At 32.4% G+C, this 19,541-nt stretch overlaps 1 protein-coding gene across 1 annotated transcript; it reads right to left on the bottom strand.

Moving 5' to 3' along the window:
• Nucleotides 1-6,595: 6,595 nt before the first annotated feature.
• On the bottom strand, nt 6,596-19,099 carry LOC142337326 (eukaryotic translation initiation factor 3 subunit B-like). The gene is made up of 3 exons (XM_075386532.1): nt 18,888-19,099; nt 16,835-16,990; nt 6,596-8,003 (listed from the first exon to the last, which is right to left on the bottom strand). Exons 1-3 carry the CDS (start codon nt 19,032-19,034, stop codon nt 7,875-7,877), a joined length of 432 nt encoding a protein of 143 aa, XP_075242647.1. The 5' UTR covers nt 19,035-19,099; the 3' UTR covers nt 6,596-7,874.
• Between the last annotated feature and the right edge of the window lie 442 nt (nt 19,100-19,541).

Here is a 19,541-nt window from a genome sequence, read left to right as displayed (position 1 = left end):
AACTCTATGATCTAATTAGGATCAATCTCTATAGGATCTAATTAGGATCATATTCTATAGGATCTAATTAGGATCATATTCTAGAGGATCTAATTAGGATCTAATACTCTGTAGGATCTAATTAGAATCATACTCTACATGTTCTAATTAGGATCATATTCTATATGTTCTAATTAGGATCATATTCTATAGGATCTAATTCTATTGGATCTATAGGATCTCATACTCTGTAGGATCAAATTGGAATCATACTCTATATGATCTAATTAGGATCATAATCCATAGGATCCAATTAGGATCATACTCTTTATGATCTAATCAGGGTCATATTCTATAGGATCTAATTAGGATCTAATACTCTGTAGGATCTAATTCGGATCACACTCTATAGTATCTAAATATGATCAATATTCTATAGGATCTAATTAGGGTCATATTTTAAAGGATATAATTAGGACCATACTCTATAGTATCTAATTAGGATCATATTCTATAGGGTCTAATTAGGATCATATTCGATAGGGTCTAATTAGGATAATACTCTATATGATCTAATTAGGATCATATTCTATAGGATCTAATACTCTGTAGGATCTAATTAGAATCATACTCTATATGATCTAATTAGGATCATATTAGGGTCTAATTAGGATCATCCTCTATATGAACTAATTAGGATCATACTCTATATGATCTAATTAGGATCATATACTATAGAATCTAAATAGGATCATATTCTATAGGATATTATTAGGATAATATTCTATAGGATCTAATTAGGATCATATTCTATAGGGTCTAATTAGGATCAGACTCCACATGATCTAATTAGGATAATATTCTATAGGATCTAATTAGGATCTAATACTCTGTAGGATCTAATTAGGATCATTCTCTATATGGTCTAATTAGGATCATATTCTATAGGATATAATTAGGATCATACTATATAGGATCTAATTAGGATCATATTCTATAGAATATAATTAGGATCATATTCCATAGGGTCTAATTAGGATCATACTCTATATGTTCTAATTACGATCATATTCTATATGTTCTAATTAGGATCATATTCTACAGGATCTAATTCTATAGGATCTATAGGATCTCATACTCTGTAGGATCAAATTGGAATCACACTCTAAATGATCTAAATAAGATCATATTCTATAGGATCTAATTAGGATCATACTGTATATGCTCTAATTAGGATCATATTCTATAGGATCTAATTAGGATCCAATACACTGTAGGATCTAATTCGGATCACACTCTATATGATCTAATTATGATCATATTCTATGGGATCTAATTAGGATAATATTTTATAGGATATAATTAGGATCATACTCTAGAGGATCTAATTAGGATCATATTCTATAGGGTCTAATTAGGATCTAATACTCTGTAGGATCTAATTAGAATAATACTCTATATGATCTAATTAGGATCATACTCTATAAGATCTAATTAGGATCAAACTCTATACGATCTAATTAGGATCACAATCTATATGATCTAATTAGGATCATACTCTATATGATCTAATTAGGATCATACTCTACATGATGTAATTAGGATAATACTCTATAGGATCTAATTAGGATCTAATACTCGGTAGGATCTAATTAGAATCATATTCTATAGGATCTAATTAGGTTCATACTCTATTTGATCTAATTAGGATCCTATTCTATTGGGTCTAATTAGGATCATATTCGATAGGGTCTAATTAGGATCAAACTCTATGATCTAATTAGGATCAATCTCTATAGGATCTAATTAGGATCATATTCTATAGGATCTAATTAGGATCATATTCTAGAGGATCTAATTAGGATCTAATACTCTGTAGGATCTAATTAGAATCATACTCTACATGTTCTAATTAGGATCATATTCTATATGTTCTAATTAGGATCATATTCTATAGGATCTAATTCTATTGGATCTATAGGATCTCATACTCTGTAGGATCAAATTGGAATCATACTCTATATGATCTAATTAGGATCATAATCTATAGGATCCAATTAGGATCATACTCTTTATGATCTAATCAGGGTCATATTCTATAGGATCTAATTAGGATCTAATACTCTGTAGGATCTAATTCGGATCACACTCTATAGTATCTAAATATGATCAATATTCTATAGGATCTAATTAGGGTCATATTTTAAAGGATAAAATTAGGACCATACTCTATAGTATCTAATTAGGATCATATTCTATAGGGTCTAATTAGGATCATATTCGATAGGGTCTAATTAGGATAATACTCTATATGATCTAATTAGGATCATATTCTATAGGATCTAATACTCTGTAGGATCTAATTAGAATCATACTCTATATGATCTAATTAGGATCATATTAGGGTCTAATTAGTATCATCCTCTATATGAACTAATTAGGATCATACTCTATATGATCTAATTAGGATCATATACTATAGAATCTAATTAGGATCATATACTATAGAATCTAATTAGGATCATATTCCATAGGATATTATTAGGATAATATTCTATAGGATCTAATTAGGATCATATTCTATAGGGTCTAATTAGGATCAGACTCCACATGATCTAATTAGGATAATATTCTATAGGATCTAATTAGGATCTAATACTCTGTAGGATCTAATTAGGATCATTCTCTATATGGTCTAATTAGGATCATATTCTATAGGATATAATTAGGATCATACTATATAGGATCTAATTAGGATCATATTCTATAGAATATAATTAGGATCATATTCCATAGGGTCTAATTAGGATCATACTCTATATGTTCTAATTACGATCATATTCTATATGTTCTAATTAGGATCATATTCTACAGGATCTAATTCTATAGGATCTATAGGATCTCATACTCTGTAGGATCAAATTGGAATCATACTCTAAATGATCTAAATAAGATCATATTCTATAGGATCTAATTAGGATCATACTGTATATGATCTAATTAGGATCATATTCTATAGGATCTAATTAGGATCCAATACTCTGTAGGATCTAATTCGGATCACACTCTATATGATCTAATCATGATCATATTCTATGGGATCTAATTAGGATAATATTTTATAGGATATAATTAGGATCATACTCTAGAGGATCTAATTAGGATCATATTCTATAGGGTCTAATTAGGATCTAATACTCTGTAGGATCTAATTAGAATAATACTCTATATGATCTAATTGGGATCATACTCTATAAGATCTATTTAGGATCATACTCTATATGATCTAATAAGGATCATATTCTATAGGATCTAACTAGGATCACACTCTATATGATCTAATTAGGATCATATTCTATAGGATCTAATTAGGATCTAATACTCTGTAGGATCTCATTCGGATCACACTCTATATGAACTAATTATGATCATATTCTATAGGATCTAATTAGGATCATATTTTATAGGATATAAATAGGATCATATTCTATAGGATCTAATTAGGATAATATTCTTTAGGATATTATTAGGATCATATTCTATAGGATCTAACTAGGATCACACTCTATATGATCTAATTAGGATCATATTCTATAGGATCTAATTAGGATCTAATACTCTGTAGGATCTAATTCGGATCACACTCTATATGAACTAATTATGATCATATTCTATAGAATCTAATTAGGATCATATTTTATAGGATATAAATGGGATCATACTCTATAGGATCTAATTAGGATAATATTCTTTAGGATATTATTAGGATCATATTCTATAGGGTCTAATTAGGATCATACTCTACATGATCTAATTAGGATAATACTCCATAGGATCTAATTAGGATCAAATACTCTGTAGGATCTAATTAGAATAATACTCTATATGATCTAATTAGGATCATAATCTATAGGATCTATTTAGGATCACACTCTATATGATCTAATTAGGATCATATTCTATAGGATCTAATTAGGATCTAATACTCTGTAGGATCTAATTCGGATCACACTCTATATGATCTAATTATGATCATATTCTATGGGATCTAATTAGGATCATATTTTATAGGATATAATTAGGGTCATACTCTAGAGGATCTAATTAGGATCCTATTCTATAGGGTCTAATTAGGATCATATTCGATAGGGTCTAATTAGGATCATACTCTATATGATCTAATTAGGATCATATTCTATAGGATCTAATTAGGATCTAATACTCTGTAGGATCTCATTAGAATAATACTCTATATGATCTAATTAGGATCATACTCTATAGGATCTATTAAGGATCATACTCTATATGATCTAATAAGGATCATATTCTATAGGATCTAACTAGGATCAAACTCTATATGATCTAATTAGAATCATATTCTATAGGATCTAATTAGGATCTAATTCGGATCATACTCTATATGATCTAATTATGATCATATTCTATAGGATCTAATTAGGATCATATTTTATAGGATATAAATAGGATCATACTCTAGAGGATCTATTAGGATCATATTCTATAGGGTCTAATTAGGATCATATTCGATAGGCTCTAATTAGGATTATACTCTATATGATCTAATGAGGATCATATTCTATAGGATCTAATTAGGATCATACTCTATATGATCTAATCAGGATCATATTCTATAGGATCTAATTAGGATCACACTCTATATGATCTAATTAGGATCATACTCTATATGATCTAATTAGGATCATAATCTATAGGATCTATTTAGGATCACACTCTATATGATCTAATTAGGATCATATTCTATAGGATCTAATTAGGATCTAATACTCTGTAGGATCTAATTCGGATCACACTCTATATGATCTAATTATGATCATATTCTATGGGATCTAATTAGGATCATATTTTATAGGATATAATTAGGGTCATACTCTAGAGGATCGAATTAGGATCCTATTCTATAGGGTCTAATTAGGATCATATTCGATAGGGTCTAATTAGGATCATACTCTATATGATCTAATTAGGATCATATTCTATAAGATCTAATTAGGATCTAATACTCTGTAGGATCTAATTAGAATAATACTCTATATGATCTAATTAGGATCATACTCTATAGGATCTATTAAGGATCATACTCTATATGATCTAATAAGGATCATATTCTATAGGATCTAACTAGGATCACACTCTATATGATCAAATTAGAATCATATGCTATAGGATCTAATTAGGATCTAATTCGGATCATACTCTATATGATCTAATTATGATCATATTCTATAGGATCTAATTAGGATCATATTTTATAGGATATAAATAGGATCATACTCTAGAGGATCTATTAGGATCATATTCTATAGGGTCTAATTAGGATCATATTCGATAGGCTCTAATTAGGATTATACTCTATATGATCTAATTAGGATCATATTCTATAGGATCTAATTAGGATCTAATACTCTGTAGGATCTAATTAGAATCATGATCTATATGATCTAATTAGGATCATACTCTATAGGATCTCATTAGGATCATACTCTATATGATCGAACTAGGATCATATTTTATAGAATCTAATTATGATCTAATACTCTGTAGGATCTAATTAGAATCATACTTTACATGACCTAATTAGGATCATATTCTAGAGGATCTAATTAGGATCAAACTCTATAGGATCTAACTAGGATCACACTCTATATGATCTAATTAGGATCATATTCTATAGGATCTAATTAGAATCATACTCTATATGATCTAATTAGGATCAATCTCTATAGGATCTAATTAGGATCAAATTCTATAGGATCTAATTATGATCATATTCTATAGGATCTAATTAGGATCTAATACTCTGTAGGATCTGATTAGAATCATACTATATATGATCTAATTAGGATCATATTGTATAGGATCTAAATAGGATCATACTCTATATGATCTAATTAGGATCATACCCTATAGGATCTGATTGGGATCATATTCTATAGGATCTAATTAGGATCTAATACTCTGTAGGATCTAATTAGAATCATACTCTACATGATCTAATTAGGATCATATTCTATAGGATCTAATTGAGATCATACTCTATATGATCTAATTAAGATCATACTCTATAGGATCTAATTAGGATCATATTCTATAGGATCTAATTAGAATCATACTCTATATGATCTAATTAGGATCAATCTCTATAGGATCTAATTAGGATCAAATTCTATAGGATCTAATTAGGATCATATTCTAGAGGATCTAATTAGGATCTAATACTCTGTAGGATCTAATTAGAATCATACTCTACATGATCTAATTAGGATCATATTCTATAGCATCTAATTAGGATCATACTCTATATGATCTAATCAGGATCATATTCTATAGGATCTAATTAGGATCATACTCTATATGATCTAATTAGGATCATACTCTATAGGATCTAATTAGGATCAAACTCTATACGATCTAATTAGGATCACACTCTATATGATCTAATTAGGATCATACTCTATATGATCTAATTAGGATCATACTCTATATGATTTAATTAGGATCATACTCTATAGGATCTAATAGGATCATATTCTATACTCTATAGAACTTGCTCAGTATCACTCAAATAGATGAAAAGTGAGGATAAAACAAATCTGGTTCTAGTTTAACAGCATATCAGACATTAGAGCAGCTAATCAATTTGGAACATGAGGTAACAGATAAGCTTTATCATCATCATAATTGCCAGTCAAACTACCTGGGTGGGTACACAACTGTACGACCAAATTTGTGTGCAAGGTTCGATAGCACATCACACAATATGTTTGCTCAATTTTTGGACAAACAAACAAACAAACAATAAAGTGGAGTGCATTCTACATCTTGCTCGGAGGACTCAAGTCTCCCGCAGAATATTAACAATTAAAACTTAAAATTGGACAACATTGATTGACTTACTACGATTCAAAGTACATAATAATTAAGTAACAACAGTCCGAAAAGCAATTTACACTGCTACCTAAAAAAACTGGTTTGCTCAATTCAAGACTTCGAAATGGTCGAAAACTAAATCTCGGAAATTGCCTTTCACGAAGTCATAATAATAAATAGTCATGCAATAATACCAAAGTCAAGTTTCAAGTCAAAGAAGTCATAATTACAGCATAATACCGAAATAGAGATGAAAGAAGCAATTAAAAACTTTCGCCTCCAGCAAAAATTGTGCAAAAATCTGATATATTTTCCAAAATGGTAAGAATCGAATCAACTTCTTAAATTTAACATTAATGTCTCTGTATGGGATTGGAAAATACATTGAAAAATGCACAAACAACAAAGCATCATTAATAGAAGTGTAGCAATTAGGTAGCTTCTTATATTTGCAGTACAAGTTAACATCAGATATTAAATTAACTCTCCATTTACCCAGAAAGCATGATCGTCTTTTTGTAACCATAGCGAGTGTCAAGCAAATCGGGCTTACTTTGCTGAATGAAAAGCCCATTTTCATAATAAATACAACACAAGCAAAAGTATCAATTTGTTGTTATATTACTTAGCAATGCGCATCTTAGAACTTCAGTCAAAGAAATTTGGATGTTCAGTTCCTGCTAAAACGTTATTTGCGGCTTTCGATTAAACTTTCTTTTGTTCTTTCAAAACTTCGTTCTTATCTTTCGTCAGAGATAAGCTGGTGTCAGGGAAAATTCGTCCTTTGTAACGAAATGGAAAATCACAGAACTTCTGTAAAACGTATTATCGACTGTTCCTCAAATAATGATGTAAATGCTCAAGATCTGTCAATCGTTGGCCAACTTTTTGAATTGATGTAATATTCGTATATCTGTAGGGTGGTGGTGATTAGACAGGTGCTGGCATTGGACTTATCTTCTTCTTGTCAACTGAGAGGGAGTCGACTACTCTGCGATGGCTGCGACTGAAGAAGTGGTTGTGGTTCCGTTAGGAAGTTTGCTACTATTGTTGTTGTTACTATCTCCTCCCTCATTGCACACTATCACCTGCTGGTTCACCACAAATTGTATCACCTAAACAAACATACCCGGCAGATTGCCGTAAAATAGCCGTCGTTGATTCCAATAAGCATGATTGGGATTGAAAGAATAGATATCGAAAAAAAAAGATTTTTGTACAAAAACATTTATTTTGATGGCATTTCGTCGTTGAACATACTTCTGTTTCTTAGAGAGAGGCTACAGGGGCTACTATCAATACCAATAAGCATAGGAGATGGTAACTAAGACTTATAGGAACGACGTTCAAATAGCAGACATCTAAAACTGGTCTTTATAGGTTTATCCCGTTTCTATTTCTGACTTCAATTTTTTATTCTGACTCTGTTCATTTTGAATTGCTTTGCTGAGCAACTGATGTTCAAATTCACTTTTAGCAGAATGAGAGAAGAGAGAAACTAGCCTAGAGAAGTCAAAAAGATTTCACGCAAAATGCTGAAAAAGCGGCAAAATGGTTAAGCGAAAAAAAGTTCGACGAAGTAAAAAAAAATAGGAGCGCTATAATAGCCGGCTGAGAAGATGAGGGCGGCTATCAACAACAACAACATTACAAACCCATGATCAACAAACATAGCCGTCAGATTGCCGGAATAGCTGCGAAAGAATAGACCCGCGGGCCGTATAATAAAGATAGAAACAGACAGATTTAAATTGAGACAAAAATAGACGCCGCCCAAAAAGCTAGGTAAAAACATTCAGTGATAAATTATTAAAACTTGTTAAAAATCATCCTGCAGAAGCCTCTTATTAGGGACCTTTATTGCACATATGAGTTTCTTTGACATTAAACAAAATCAAATTAAACTTAAGTTTTAAAGTGCAAAAGTCATTTTATTGAGTGAGGTAAGTCACTTGTGATAAAAATCTAATCACGCAAAAAACTTTTGAAAAAGAGAGTGAAATGACGTCACGCGCCGTTAGTGAGAGGAAGAACTCATTCAAAAAATTCGACTCTTTCAGCTTTGCTGTGTGAACAAAAGTAAAACGAAAAAGAGCGTCAGACGACACACTATTGACCTTTAACAATTAAATTTTCATAAAATTTTAAGTTCCATAGGTGAGTTCAGAAGTCATTTTTTTGAGTGAGGTGAGTCATTGAAAAAGTCAATTCCAAGAAAAGGGGTAAGACGAAACAAAAATCTGTTAGACGAAGTAAAAAAAAAACATAGCAGGACAAGTCCTGACGTACAATTCAAAGAATTTTCATTGACTAAACAGAAAACTAGACCTAGAACGGACTATGAGTGGGCAGCCAAAACCACTCAGAAAAAAATCCGATCAAAAAAATCGAAAAAAGGAAAAATCGAAGTCAAATTGCCGCATGTGAACAAAAAACCACTAGCGAGAAAGCGAACTTTTGTTCAAACACCGTTTCACTCTACTTTAAAATTGGGCGAAAAAATTTTACACTGCAAAACCACTCGCTTTTTCGCTCCACTTCCTGTTTCGGCGTGACCAAAATCACTACTCCAATTTGACTTCAAAAATCATGAAAATGTGTGAAAAGATCTTAAAAAAACATAGCCGGAAGAACTTAAAACGAATTTGCAACTTGCTGGAAGAAGTCTATTCTCAAAATTATCCACTGAAAACGTAAAAAAGTCGGAGATGCTAAATCTGACAGTTTTAATCTACGCATTCATTGATTTATTGCGTTCATCAAACCAGTTTGAAATATGAAATTAAATTATTATACAAACAACAGATTCACAAAAAAATAGCCGGCAGATTGCCGGAAAACAGCTGAGATAGACGCTTGTGGCGTTACATGAATTGAATGAACTATAGAAATAAAATAGACAGATCGACCACCAGTCCTTTAATAGACAACTAGACTTTTTGGGTTAGCTTCGGACTGTCATTTTTATGAGACACATAAGCTCTATAAGGAGAAAGCCCTAATAGGGCTTTTCAAAATTCGGATCTTTTCCGTTTGTGCCCCCTCAGCTTAGTGGGTGCATATTATTTGCACCCCCCAGATGCACGCGCAATATTTGGGGGGGGCACAAACGGAAAAGATCCCAAAATTAATATTCGAAATCAAAAACTCAAGACTCTAATAATCAATAATTAGGGCATATAAGTTGGGCGCTACTTAGATGCAGGCTATTGACGTTCAACAAGTAAATGTCCATAAAACTTAAAGTTTCATAAGTGAGCTCAGAAGTCATTTTTTGAGTGAGGTAAGTCATTGAAAAAGTCAATTCCAAAAAGTCACGGTAAGACGAAACAAAAATCTGTTAGACGAAGTTAAAAAACATAGCAGCACAAGTCCTGGCGTACAATTCAAAAAATTTTCATTGAAAAAACAGAAAACTAGACCTAGAAAGGACTAAGAGTGGAGAGCAAAAAAATCCGATCAAAAAAACAGAAAAAACAGTAAAAATCGAAGTCAAATTTCCGCATGTGAACAAAAAACCACTAGCGAGAAAGCGAACTTTTGTTCAAACACCGTTTCACTCTACTTTAAAATTGGGCGAAAAAATTTTACACTGCAAAACTACTCGCTTTTTCGCTCCACTTCCTGTTTCGGCGTGACCAAAGTCACTACTCCAATTTGACTTCAAAAATCATGAAAATGTGTGAACAGATCTTAAAACATAGCCGGAAGAATTTAAAACGAATTTGCTATTTGCTGGAAGAAGTCTATTCTCAAAATTATCCAATGAAAACGTAAAAAAGTCGGAGATGCAAAATCTGACAGTTTTAATCTACGCATTCATTGATTTATTGCGTTCATCAAACCAGTTTGAAATATGAAATTAAATTATTATACAAACAACAGATTCACAAAAAAATAGCCGGCAGATTGCCGGAAAATAGCCGAGATAGACGCTTGTGGCGTTACATGAATTGAAAGAACTATAGAAATAAAATAGACAGATCGACCCCAAAAGGCATTAAAAGCCACATGTAAACAAAAAATTTCGCTCGCTTAGAGAAAAATTTTTCACAAATTTTTCGCTCTCTCAAAAACAGCTGTATGAACAAAAACCACTCTCTTTTCGCTCCACTCTTCACTTTTGTTCAGTACCAAAATCATTCCAAATTTTGTCACGCGTTTGATTTCCCGCTTCAAAAATCATTCCAATAAAATCGATTTTGAAAAAGGACTTCGCCAGTACTCCTCTTCGAGTCATAAAAACACAGCGCCCCAAAAAAATTCAAATTCTTTGAAATGTAAAATACCAAGAGCAACACAATAAAACTCTGCTCAGCTTACAGCTTCGCAGCTATAACAAACTTTTCACGCGTTTCATTTCCCGCTTCAAAAATCACTCAAATAGAACTGATTAAAAAAGGACTTCTCCAATACTCCTCTTCGAGTCGTAAAAATGTGTGATCTTAAAAAACCGAGAACAGATCTCAAAAAATTCCGGAAACAACTCGAAGGAGAAAATTGCCAATAAATATGACTAAATAACTAGAACATTATTGTGAAGCCTAAAACTCCCCAAATGCCATAAAAAATAAGGAAGAATAGAAACGGCATTCAAAAACAAATTGAACAAAAAAAATGAGAAAAACTTAATGAGTACAAGGAAACAAAGCCGAATAAAGGTCCTTTGCAATTAGAGCAATGAAAAGCTCGCTCGAAAAACAATTGGCAAGTCATAATAAGCTAAGAAACTTCCTGGGGAAAAATGATTTATACCAAGAAAACTTTAGTCAATTGGTAACTGAATATTCCTCAACTGAAAAGCTTCTATTCAAATCCCACTTAACTAAAAAGCTTCTATTCAAATCCCACTTAAAGCATTAAAACAAAAAAAAACAACAGAAAAAAACATTAAATTTTGTCCAAAAATCAGCAAAACCGATCAAAAACTCCAAATTAGCATTAAAGTAAAATTAACTACTTGAAACCTTCAATTCCTATCAAAACAAGCCTAAAACTAATAGAATATCATAATCAAACCTCATAACCATCAAAAGTTGAGAACTGCTTTTAAAAGCAGCACGTGAAAAAAAAAATTTCGCTCGCTTATAGACAATTTTTTCACAAATTTCTCGCTCTCTCAAAAACAGCGGTATGAACAACAACCACTCTGTTTTCGCTCCGCTCTTCACTTTTGTTCAGAAATAAAAAATCACTCCAAATTTTGTCACGCGTTTGATTTCCCGCTTCAAAAATCATTCCAATAAAATTGATTTTAAAAAAGGACTTCGCGAATACTCCTCTTCGAGTCGTAAGCCAGCGCCCCAATAAAATTCAAATTCTTTGAATTGTAAAATATAAAGAGCAACACAATACAGCTCTGCTCAGCTTACATCTTCGCAGCTATAACAAACTTTTCACGCGTTTCATTTCCCCCTTCAAAAATCACTCAAATAGAATTGATTAAAAAAAAAGACTTCTCCAATACTCCTCTTCGAGTCGTAAAAATGTGTGAACAGATCTTAAAAAACCTAGAACAGATCTCAAAAAAATTTCGGAAACGACTTGAAGGAGAAAATTGCCCATACTTATGACTAAACAACTACAACAACTATTGTGAACCCTGAACTTCCACAAATGCCATAAAAAATTTGAGGAATATTAGAAACGGCATTCAAAAATCAAAAACAAATTTAAAAAACTAGAAAAACTTAATGACTTTTTTATAATAGTACAAGGAAACAAAGCGGAATAAAAATCCTTTGCAATTAGAGCTACGAAAAGCTCGCTCGAAAAACAATTGGCAAGTCATAAGCTAAGAAACTTCCTGGGGAAAATGATTTATACCAAGAAAACTTTAGTCATTTGGTAACTGAATATTCCTTAACTATAAAGCTTCTATTCAAATCACACTTAAAGCATTAAAACAAAACAACAGACAAAAAATCATTAAATTTCGTCCAAAAATCAGCAAAACCGATCAAAAACTCCAAATTAGCATTAAAGCAAAATTAACTACTTGAAACCTTCAATTCCTATCAAAACCAGCCTAAAACTAATAGAATATCATAATCAAACCTCATAACCATCAAAAGTTGAAAACTGCTTTTTGAAGCAGCATGTGAACAAAAAAAATTTTGCTCGCTTATAGACAATTTTTTCACAATTTCTCGCCCTCTCAAAAACAGCGGTATGAACAAAAACCACTCTCTTTTCGCTCCGCTCTTCACTTTTGTTCAGCACCAAAATTACTCCAAAATTTTTCACGCGTTTCATTTCCCGCTTCAAAAATCATTCCAATAAAATTGATTTTAAAAAAGGACTTCTCCAATACGCCTCTTCGAGTCGTAAAAAGACAGCGCCCCAATAAAATTCAAATTCTTTGAAATTTAAAATACTAAGAGCAACACAATACAGCTCTGCTCAGCTTACAGCTTCGCAGCTATAACAAACTTTTCACGCGTTTCATTTCCCGCTACAAAAATCACTCAAATAGAATTGATTAAAAAAAAAGACTTCTCCAATACTCCTCTTCGAGTCGTAAAAATGTGTGAACAGATCTTAAAAAACCTAGAACAGATCTCAAAAAAATTTCGGAAACGACTTGAAGGAGAAAATTGCCCATACTTATGACTAAACAACTACAACAACTATTGTGAACCCTGAACCTCCACAAATGCCATAAATTTGAGGAAGAATAGAAATGGCATTCAAAAATCAAAAACAAATTTTAAAAAACTAGAAAAACTTAATGACTTTTTTATAATAGTACAAGGAAACAAAGCGGAATAAAATTCCTTTGCAATTAGAGCTACGAAAAGCTGGCTCGAAAAACAATTGGCACTTCCTGGGGAAAATGATTTATACCAAGAAAACTTTAGTCATTTGGTAACTGAATATTCCTTAACTATAAAGCTTCTATTCAAATCACACTTAAAGCATTAAAACAAAAAAACAACAGACAAAAAATCATTAAATTTCGTCCAGAAATCAGCAAAACCGATCAAAAACTCCAAATTAGCATTAAAGCAAAATTAACTACTTGAAACCTTCAATTCCTATCAAAACCAGCCTAAAACTAATAGAATATCATAATCAAACCTCATAACCATCAAAAGTTGAAAACTGCTTTTTGAAGCAGCATGTGAACAAAAAAATTTTGCTCGCTTATAGACAATTTTTTCACAATTTCTCGCTCTCTCAAAAACAGCGTTATGAACAAAAACCACTCTCTTTTCGCTCCGCTCTTCACTTTTGTTCAGCACCAAAATTACTCCAAAATTTTTCACGCGTTTCATTTCCCGCTTCAAAAATCATTCCAATAAAATTGATTTTAAAAAAGGACTTCTCCAATACGCCTCTTCGAGTCGTAAAAAGACAGCGCCCCAATAAAATTCAAATTCTTTGAATTTTAAAATACTAAGAGCAACACAATACAGCTCTGCTCAGCTTACAGCTTCGCAGCTATAACAAAGTTTTCACGCGTTTCATTTCCCGCTTCAAAAATCACTCAAATAGAATTGATTAAAAAAAAAGACTTCTCCAATACTCCTCTTCGAGTCGTAAAAATGTGTGAACAGATCTTAAAAAACCTAGAACAGATCTCAAAAAAATTTCGGAAACGACTTGAAGGAGAAAATTGCCCATACTTATGACTAAACAACTACAACAACTATTGTGAACCCTGAACCTCCACAAATGCCATAAAAAATTTGAGGAAGAATAGAAATGGCATTCAAAAATCAAAAACAAATTTTAAAAAACTAGAAAAACTTAATGACTTTTTTATAATAGTACAAGGAAACAAAGCGGAATAAAATTCCTTTGCAATTAGAGCTACGAAAAGCTCGCTCGAAAAACAATTGGCAAGTCATAATAAGCTAAGAAACTTCCTGGGGAAAATGATTTATACCAAGAAAACTTTTAGTCATTTGGTAACTGAATATTCCTTAACTAAAAAGCTTCTATTCAAATCCCACTTAAAGCATTAAAACAAAAAAACAACAGACAAAAAATCATTAAATTTCGTCCAAAAATCAGCAAAACCGATCAAAAACTCCAAATTAGCATTAAAGCAAAATTAACTACTTGAAACCTTCAATTCCTATCATAACCAGCCTAAAACTAATAGAATATCATAATCAAACCTCATAACCATCAAAAGTTGAAAACTGCTTTTTAAAGCAGCACGTGAACAAAAAAATTTCGCTCGCTTGTAGACAATTTTTTCAAAAATTTTTCGCTCTCTCAAAAACAGCGGTATGAACAAAAACCACTCTTTTCGCTCCGCTCTTCACTTTTGTTCAGTACCAAAATCACTCCAAATTTTGTCACGCGTTTGATTTCCCGCTTCAAAAATCATTCCAATAAAATTGATTTTAAAAAAGGACTTCTCCAATACGCCTCTTCGAGTCGTAAAAAGACAGCGCCCCAATAAAATTCAAATTCTTTGAATTTTAAAATACTAAGAGCAACACAATACAGCTCTGCTCAACTTACAGCTTCGCAGCTATAACAAACTTTTCACGCGTTTCATTTCCCGCTTCAAAAATCACTCAAATAGAATTGATTAAAAAACAGACTTCTCCAATATTCCTCTTCGAGTCGTAAAAATGTGTGAACAGATCCTAAAAAAAACCTAGAACAGATCTCAAAAAAAATTTCGGAAAAAACTTGAAGGAGAAAATTGCCCATACTTATGACTAAACAACTACAACAACTATTGTGAACCCTGAACTTCCACAAATGCCATAAAAAATTTGAGGAATATTAGAAACGGCATTCAAAAATCAAAAACAAATTTAAAAAACTAGAAAAACTTAATGACTTTTTTATAATAGTACAAGGAAACAAAGCGGAATAAAAATCCTTTGCAATTAGAGCTACGAAAAGCTCGCTCGAAAAACAATTGGCAAGTCATAAGCTAAGAAACTTCCTGGGGAAAATGATTTATACCAAGAAAACTTTAGTCATTTGGTAACTGAATATTCCTTAACTATAAAGCTTCTATTCAAATCACACTTAAAGCATTAAAACAAAACAACAGACAAAAAATCATTAAATTTCGTCCAAAAATCAGCAAAACCGATCAAAAACTCCAAATTAGCATTAAAGCAAAATTAACTAATTGAAACCTTCAATTCCTATCAAAACCAGCCTAAAACTAATAGAATATCATAATCAAACCTCATAACCATCAAAAGTTGAAAACTGCTTTTTGAAGCAGCATGTGAACAAAAAAATTTTGCTCGCTTATAGACAATTTTTTCACAATTTCTCGCTCTCTCAAAAACAGCGGTATGAACAAAAACCACTCTCTTTTCGCTCCGCTCTTCACTTTTGTTCAGCACCAAAATTACTCCAAAATTTTTCACGCGTTTCATTTCCCGCTTCAAAAATCACTCCAATAAAATTGATTAAAAAGGACTTCTCCAATACTCCTCTTCGAGTCGTAAAAAAGACAGCGTCCCAATTCTATTCAGATTCTTTGAATTGTAAAAAACCAAGAGCACCGCAATATAGTTCCGCTCAGCTTACAGCTATAATAAAACCAACCCAGCACTACTTTCTCCATTCTTTACAAGGTCATGTAAACCTGTAAGGTCATGATCAGAAGATTTCTGCAGTCATTTGCTTTATATCATTATTGTTAATGAAATTTTTCAAGAGTCAATTCTGACGTTCAAAATTCAATAGCATTATTGAGCTTAAAATGATACCCACAACGTTAACAATAAGAACTCCACAAAAATGTCAATTTTAAAACCTTAAGTATCTTACAAGAATATACAAACCTTTGGATAAAATAACCAATTTACAAGAGCTTTTTTAAAAGAACTGCTACTATGAGGTATCTGACGCAGTTGACATCAATTATTTCTAGCACATTTTTGCAACTATTTCTGGCATATTTTTAGTGTTAATAGTAACTAACAAGTAAGGGTTCATAGTAACAAGTATAACATACCTCCTCCTCTTTATCAGACGGGTCTATGTCGTGGTCGAGGTCCTCGAATGTCTTCTGAGCCTCCATGGCCTTCTTCACTCCTGCTAACTTCACCTTCAGGTTGTCCATTATGTCCCTGAATGCCTTCGACAGAGCACGTCTCTTGTCCAACAACTCCTGCAACATTCACACACACATTCTATTGCGATATAGCAAAATACAGCACTCAGTTCAACCTTTTTTAGGTAAAGATCACGAGCAGCCAAAAAATTTAACTTGAATTAAAGTGACGGCTCATTGATGATATACATTTCAAAATGATGCAGTAATGAAAAAAAACGCAATTAACAAATATTTAATCAGGAAAATGCCAAAATACAAAAATGACAGCAGACAGACCATTGATTTATAATTACAAATTGAGAGAAGGTAACGAAATAACATAGCTGGCAGATTGCCAGAAAATAGCCGCAATAGATTCGTAGATCGGCAGTCTAAAAAAACAGTAAAAAAGACAGACCAAAAAAATTCGTCTTTTCATTGAAGGCTGATCTGTTATATTTTGATTAAAAATCTGTATAAGTTATTGCTGCCTCTATTAGCTGATCTCAAATAACCTTCATTTAGATTGACAAACACCCATTTGACCTTATCTCTTTGAATTAAAGTAAATAAAAGTCAATTTCAAAGTGAGGAAGTCATTTTTGAGAGTGAGGTAAGTCAAGTGTGACCAAAAATTTAATCACGCGCATGAACAAAAAAACTCGCTCCACTAAGAGCGAAAAATGACGTCACACATGCAATTCAGTTGAAATTGCATGAACGAATGAACAAAAAGTGGCTGTGACGTCATATGGTCGTAACAAAAATCATGACGACGAAATAAAAAAAATAGCCGGAAGAATTCCGGAAGCGACTCGAAGCGTCAGAACTTCACTAACAAAACCGTAATTGCAACGGAAGCCACTACCTTTTGTATTAAACCATTAACTCACTACGTCCCAGGTCTGCTCTAAAAATTGGTGAAACTTAAACCACTGTCAACAAGAGAAACAAAATGCAGCAAAATTTTATATTATTGAAACGTTTGGTAAAGTTAAAACTTAACGCCAACAAATGATTGAATTTTTTTTGAAACGAAATTAAAGTCCCTCATATTGCACAAAAAAACTATTTCTAGCAATTTCCACCAAAATACAAACGAAAAATTGACGAAAATCGGAAAAAAAACTACCAAAATCGTACTAGCATATGTACAATTTTATGAAACAAAATTACATCAAGGTAGAAAGAGGCGTTGAGCATAGGAATTATCAAAGAAAAGTTGGCATATTAACTGATTTTTGACAAAAAGACGGTTAAAAAATGAAGAAATTAATACTATAAAAGCCAAAAATTAACTAAAAAATCAAGAATTATGTGCCAATTTTCAACTTGAAACGCATTTTCAGGCTCTGCAAAACACTGTGGTATCAATTTCCGAGGTTGACATTTCAATATAGTACCGAATAAAATTTATTTCTACAAGAAACCAAATTAAAAGCAAAAAAATTGGGCCACTTAGACGAAAAAACGGCTAAAAACGGTCATCTATATGCGCAATTCAGTCAACAACTACTTTTCAAAGTCAAAAAGTCATTCACTAAACGCAGCGCATGATCAAAAAACTTCTCTCGCTTAGCAAAAATCTGTTTACCAAGACAGCTTTTCTCACTTTCGCTTTTAGGTCAAAATGCCGCGTGAACAAATCTACTTCCTGTAAAAAAAACCGAGAGAAAACCAATACTCCTCTTCGAGTCGTAAAAAAAACCAAGAGAAGGCCAATAATAGCCCCAGCTATCGCTGTGCGGCTATTAAAAAATTATTTATTGGAAATTCTTCTCCTATAAAACTATTCAATGCTGCATTCAAATTTTCCCAATGAAGGAACTTTTTTTTACAACTAAAGGTCACTCAGCCTTTCACGGCTTCTCGGCGGCATCCATATCGCAAAATTTACAACCAAAAGTTTATTCAAGTTTTCATTTCTCTTTATTCAAGTTCTCTTCTACAGATTAAGAAATCAATGTTTTACCTTGGAAGTCTTGGACTGAGACATCTTGTCTTGGGTCTCGAATTTGTTCTGGTACTTCTTGAAGTTCTTCTTTATATCGTCCTTCTGTTCCTGGGCAATTTGCCTGGGAGGCCGAGGTCGCCATGCGAATTGATAGAGTGAGTCCATCCTGTTCTGCTGCAACCTGCGACCTTGAAATGTCCACACACAAACCAGATTGTCGTGCTGAAACAATTCTGCTTTAGGCAAGGCTGTATAACTGATCCATCCAAAAATATTCCGAAAGCATCCAAAATAAGAGAGTTGCATAGCAGAGAGACTGCCGAATACGGTCGCGCAACAGACTTGCGTGTCGTAGAATTTAGATAGAAACCGATACATAAATGAGTTACTGATCTTATCGACACCGCATACAAAGCTATTACAAAAACTTTGAGATATTTATTGTTTAATTAAATCCCACAGAAGTCTTTTCAGGCTCAGTTCACAGCTGCGTAGGTATTAAAAAAGTTCAAAAAAATCTATCGCTTACAGTAGCTACCAATTAATGGTCCTTACACTGACGGAAGCAACCTAGTCTAGCAACCTAGTCAGCGGTAGTCTAGCAAACTTGAAATCATTCTTATTTCTTCAACTACTGCGCATAAATAATAGTTTCCATTAATATTTGCGAAT

The sequence above is a fragment of the Convolutriloba macropyga genome, chromosome 3 (genome assembly GCF_964194025.1).
Source record: "Convolutriloba macropyga chromosome 3, txConMacr16.3, whole genome shotgun sequence".
NCBI classification, from domain to species: domain Eukaryota; kingdom Metazoa; phylum Xenacoelomorpha; order Acoela; family Convolutidae; genus Convolutriloba; species Convolutriloba macropyga.
The sequence above is the reverse complement of the archived record's forward strand: the minus strand, read 5'-3'. Positions and strand labels throughout refer to the sequence as shown.

Coding starts and splice junctions, on each gene's coding strand:
- LOC142337326 (XM_075386532.1), bottom strand. CDS start 19,034: ATGGACTCACTCTATCAATTCGCATGGCGACCTCGGCCTCCCAGGCAA. Junction 16,991..18,887: donor CTCAGTCCAAGACTTCCAAG/GTAAAACATTGA, acceptor TGAATGTTGCAG/GAGTTGTTGGACAAGAGACG. Junction 8,004..16,834: donor CGTCTGATAAAGAGGAGGAG/GTATGTTATACT, acceptor ATGTTTGTTTAG/GTGATACAATTTGTGGTGAA.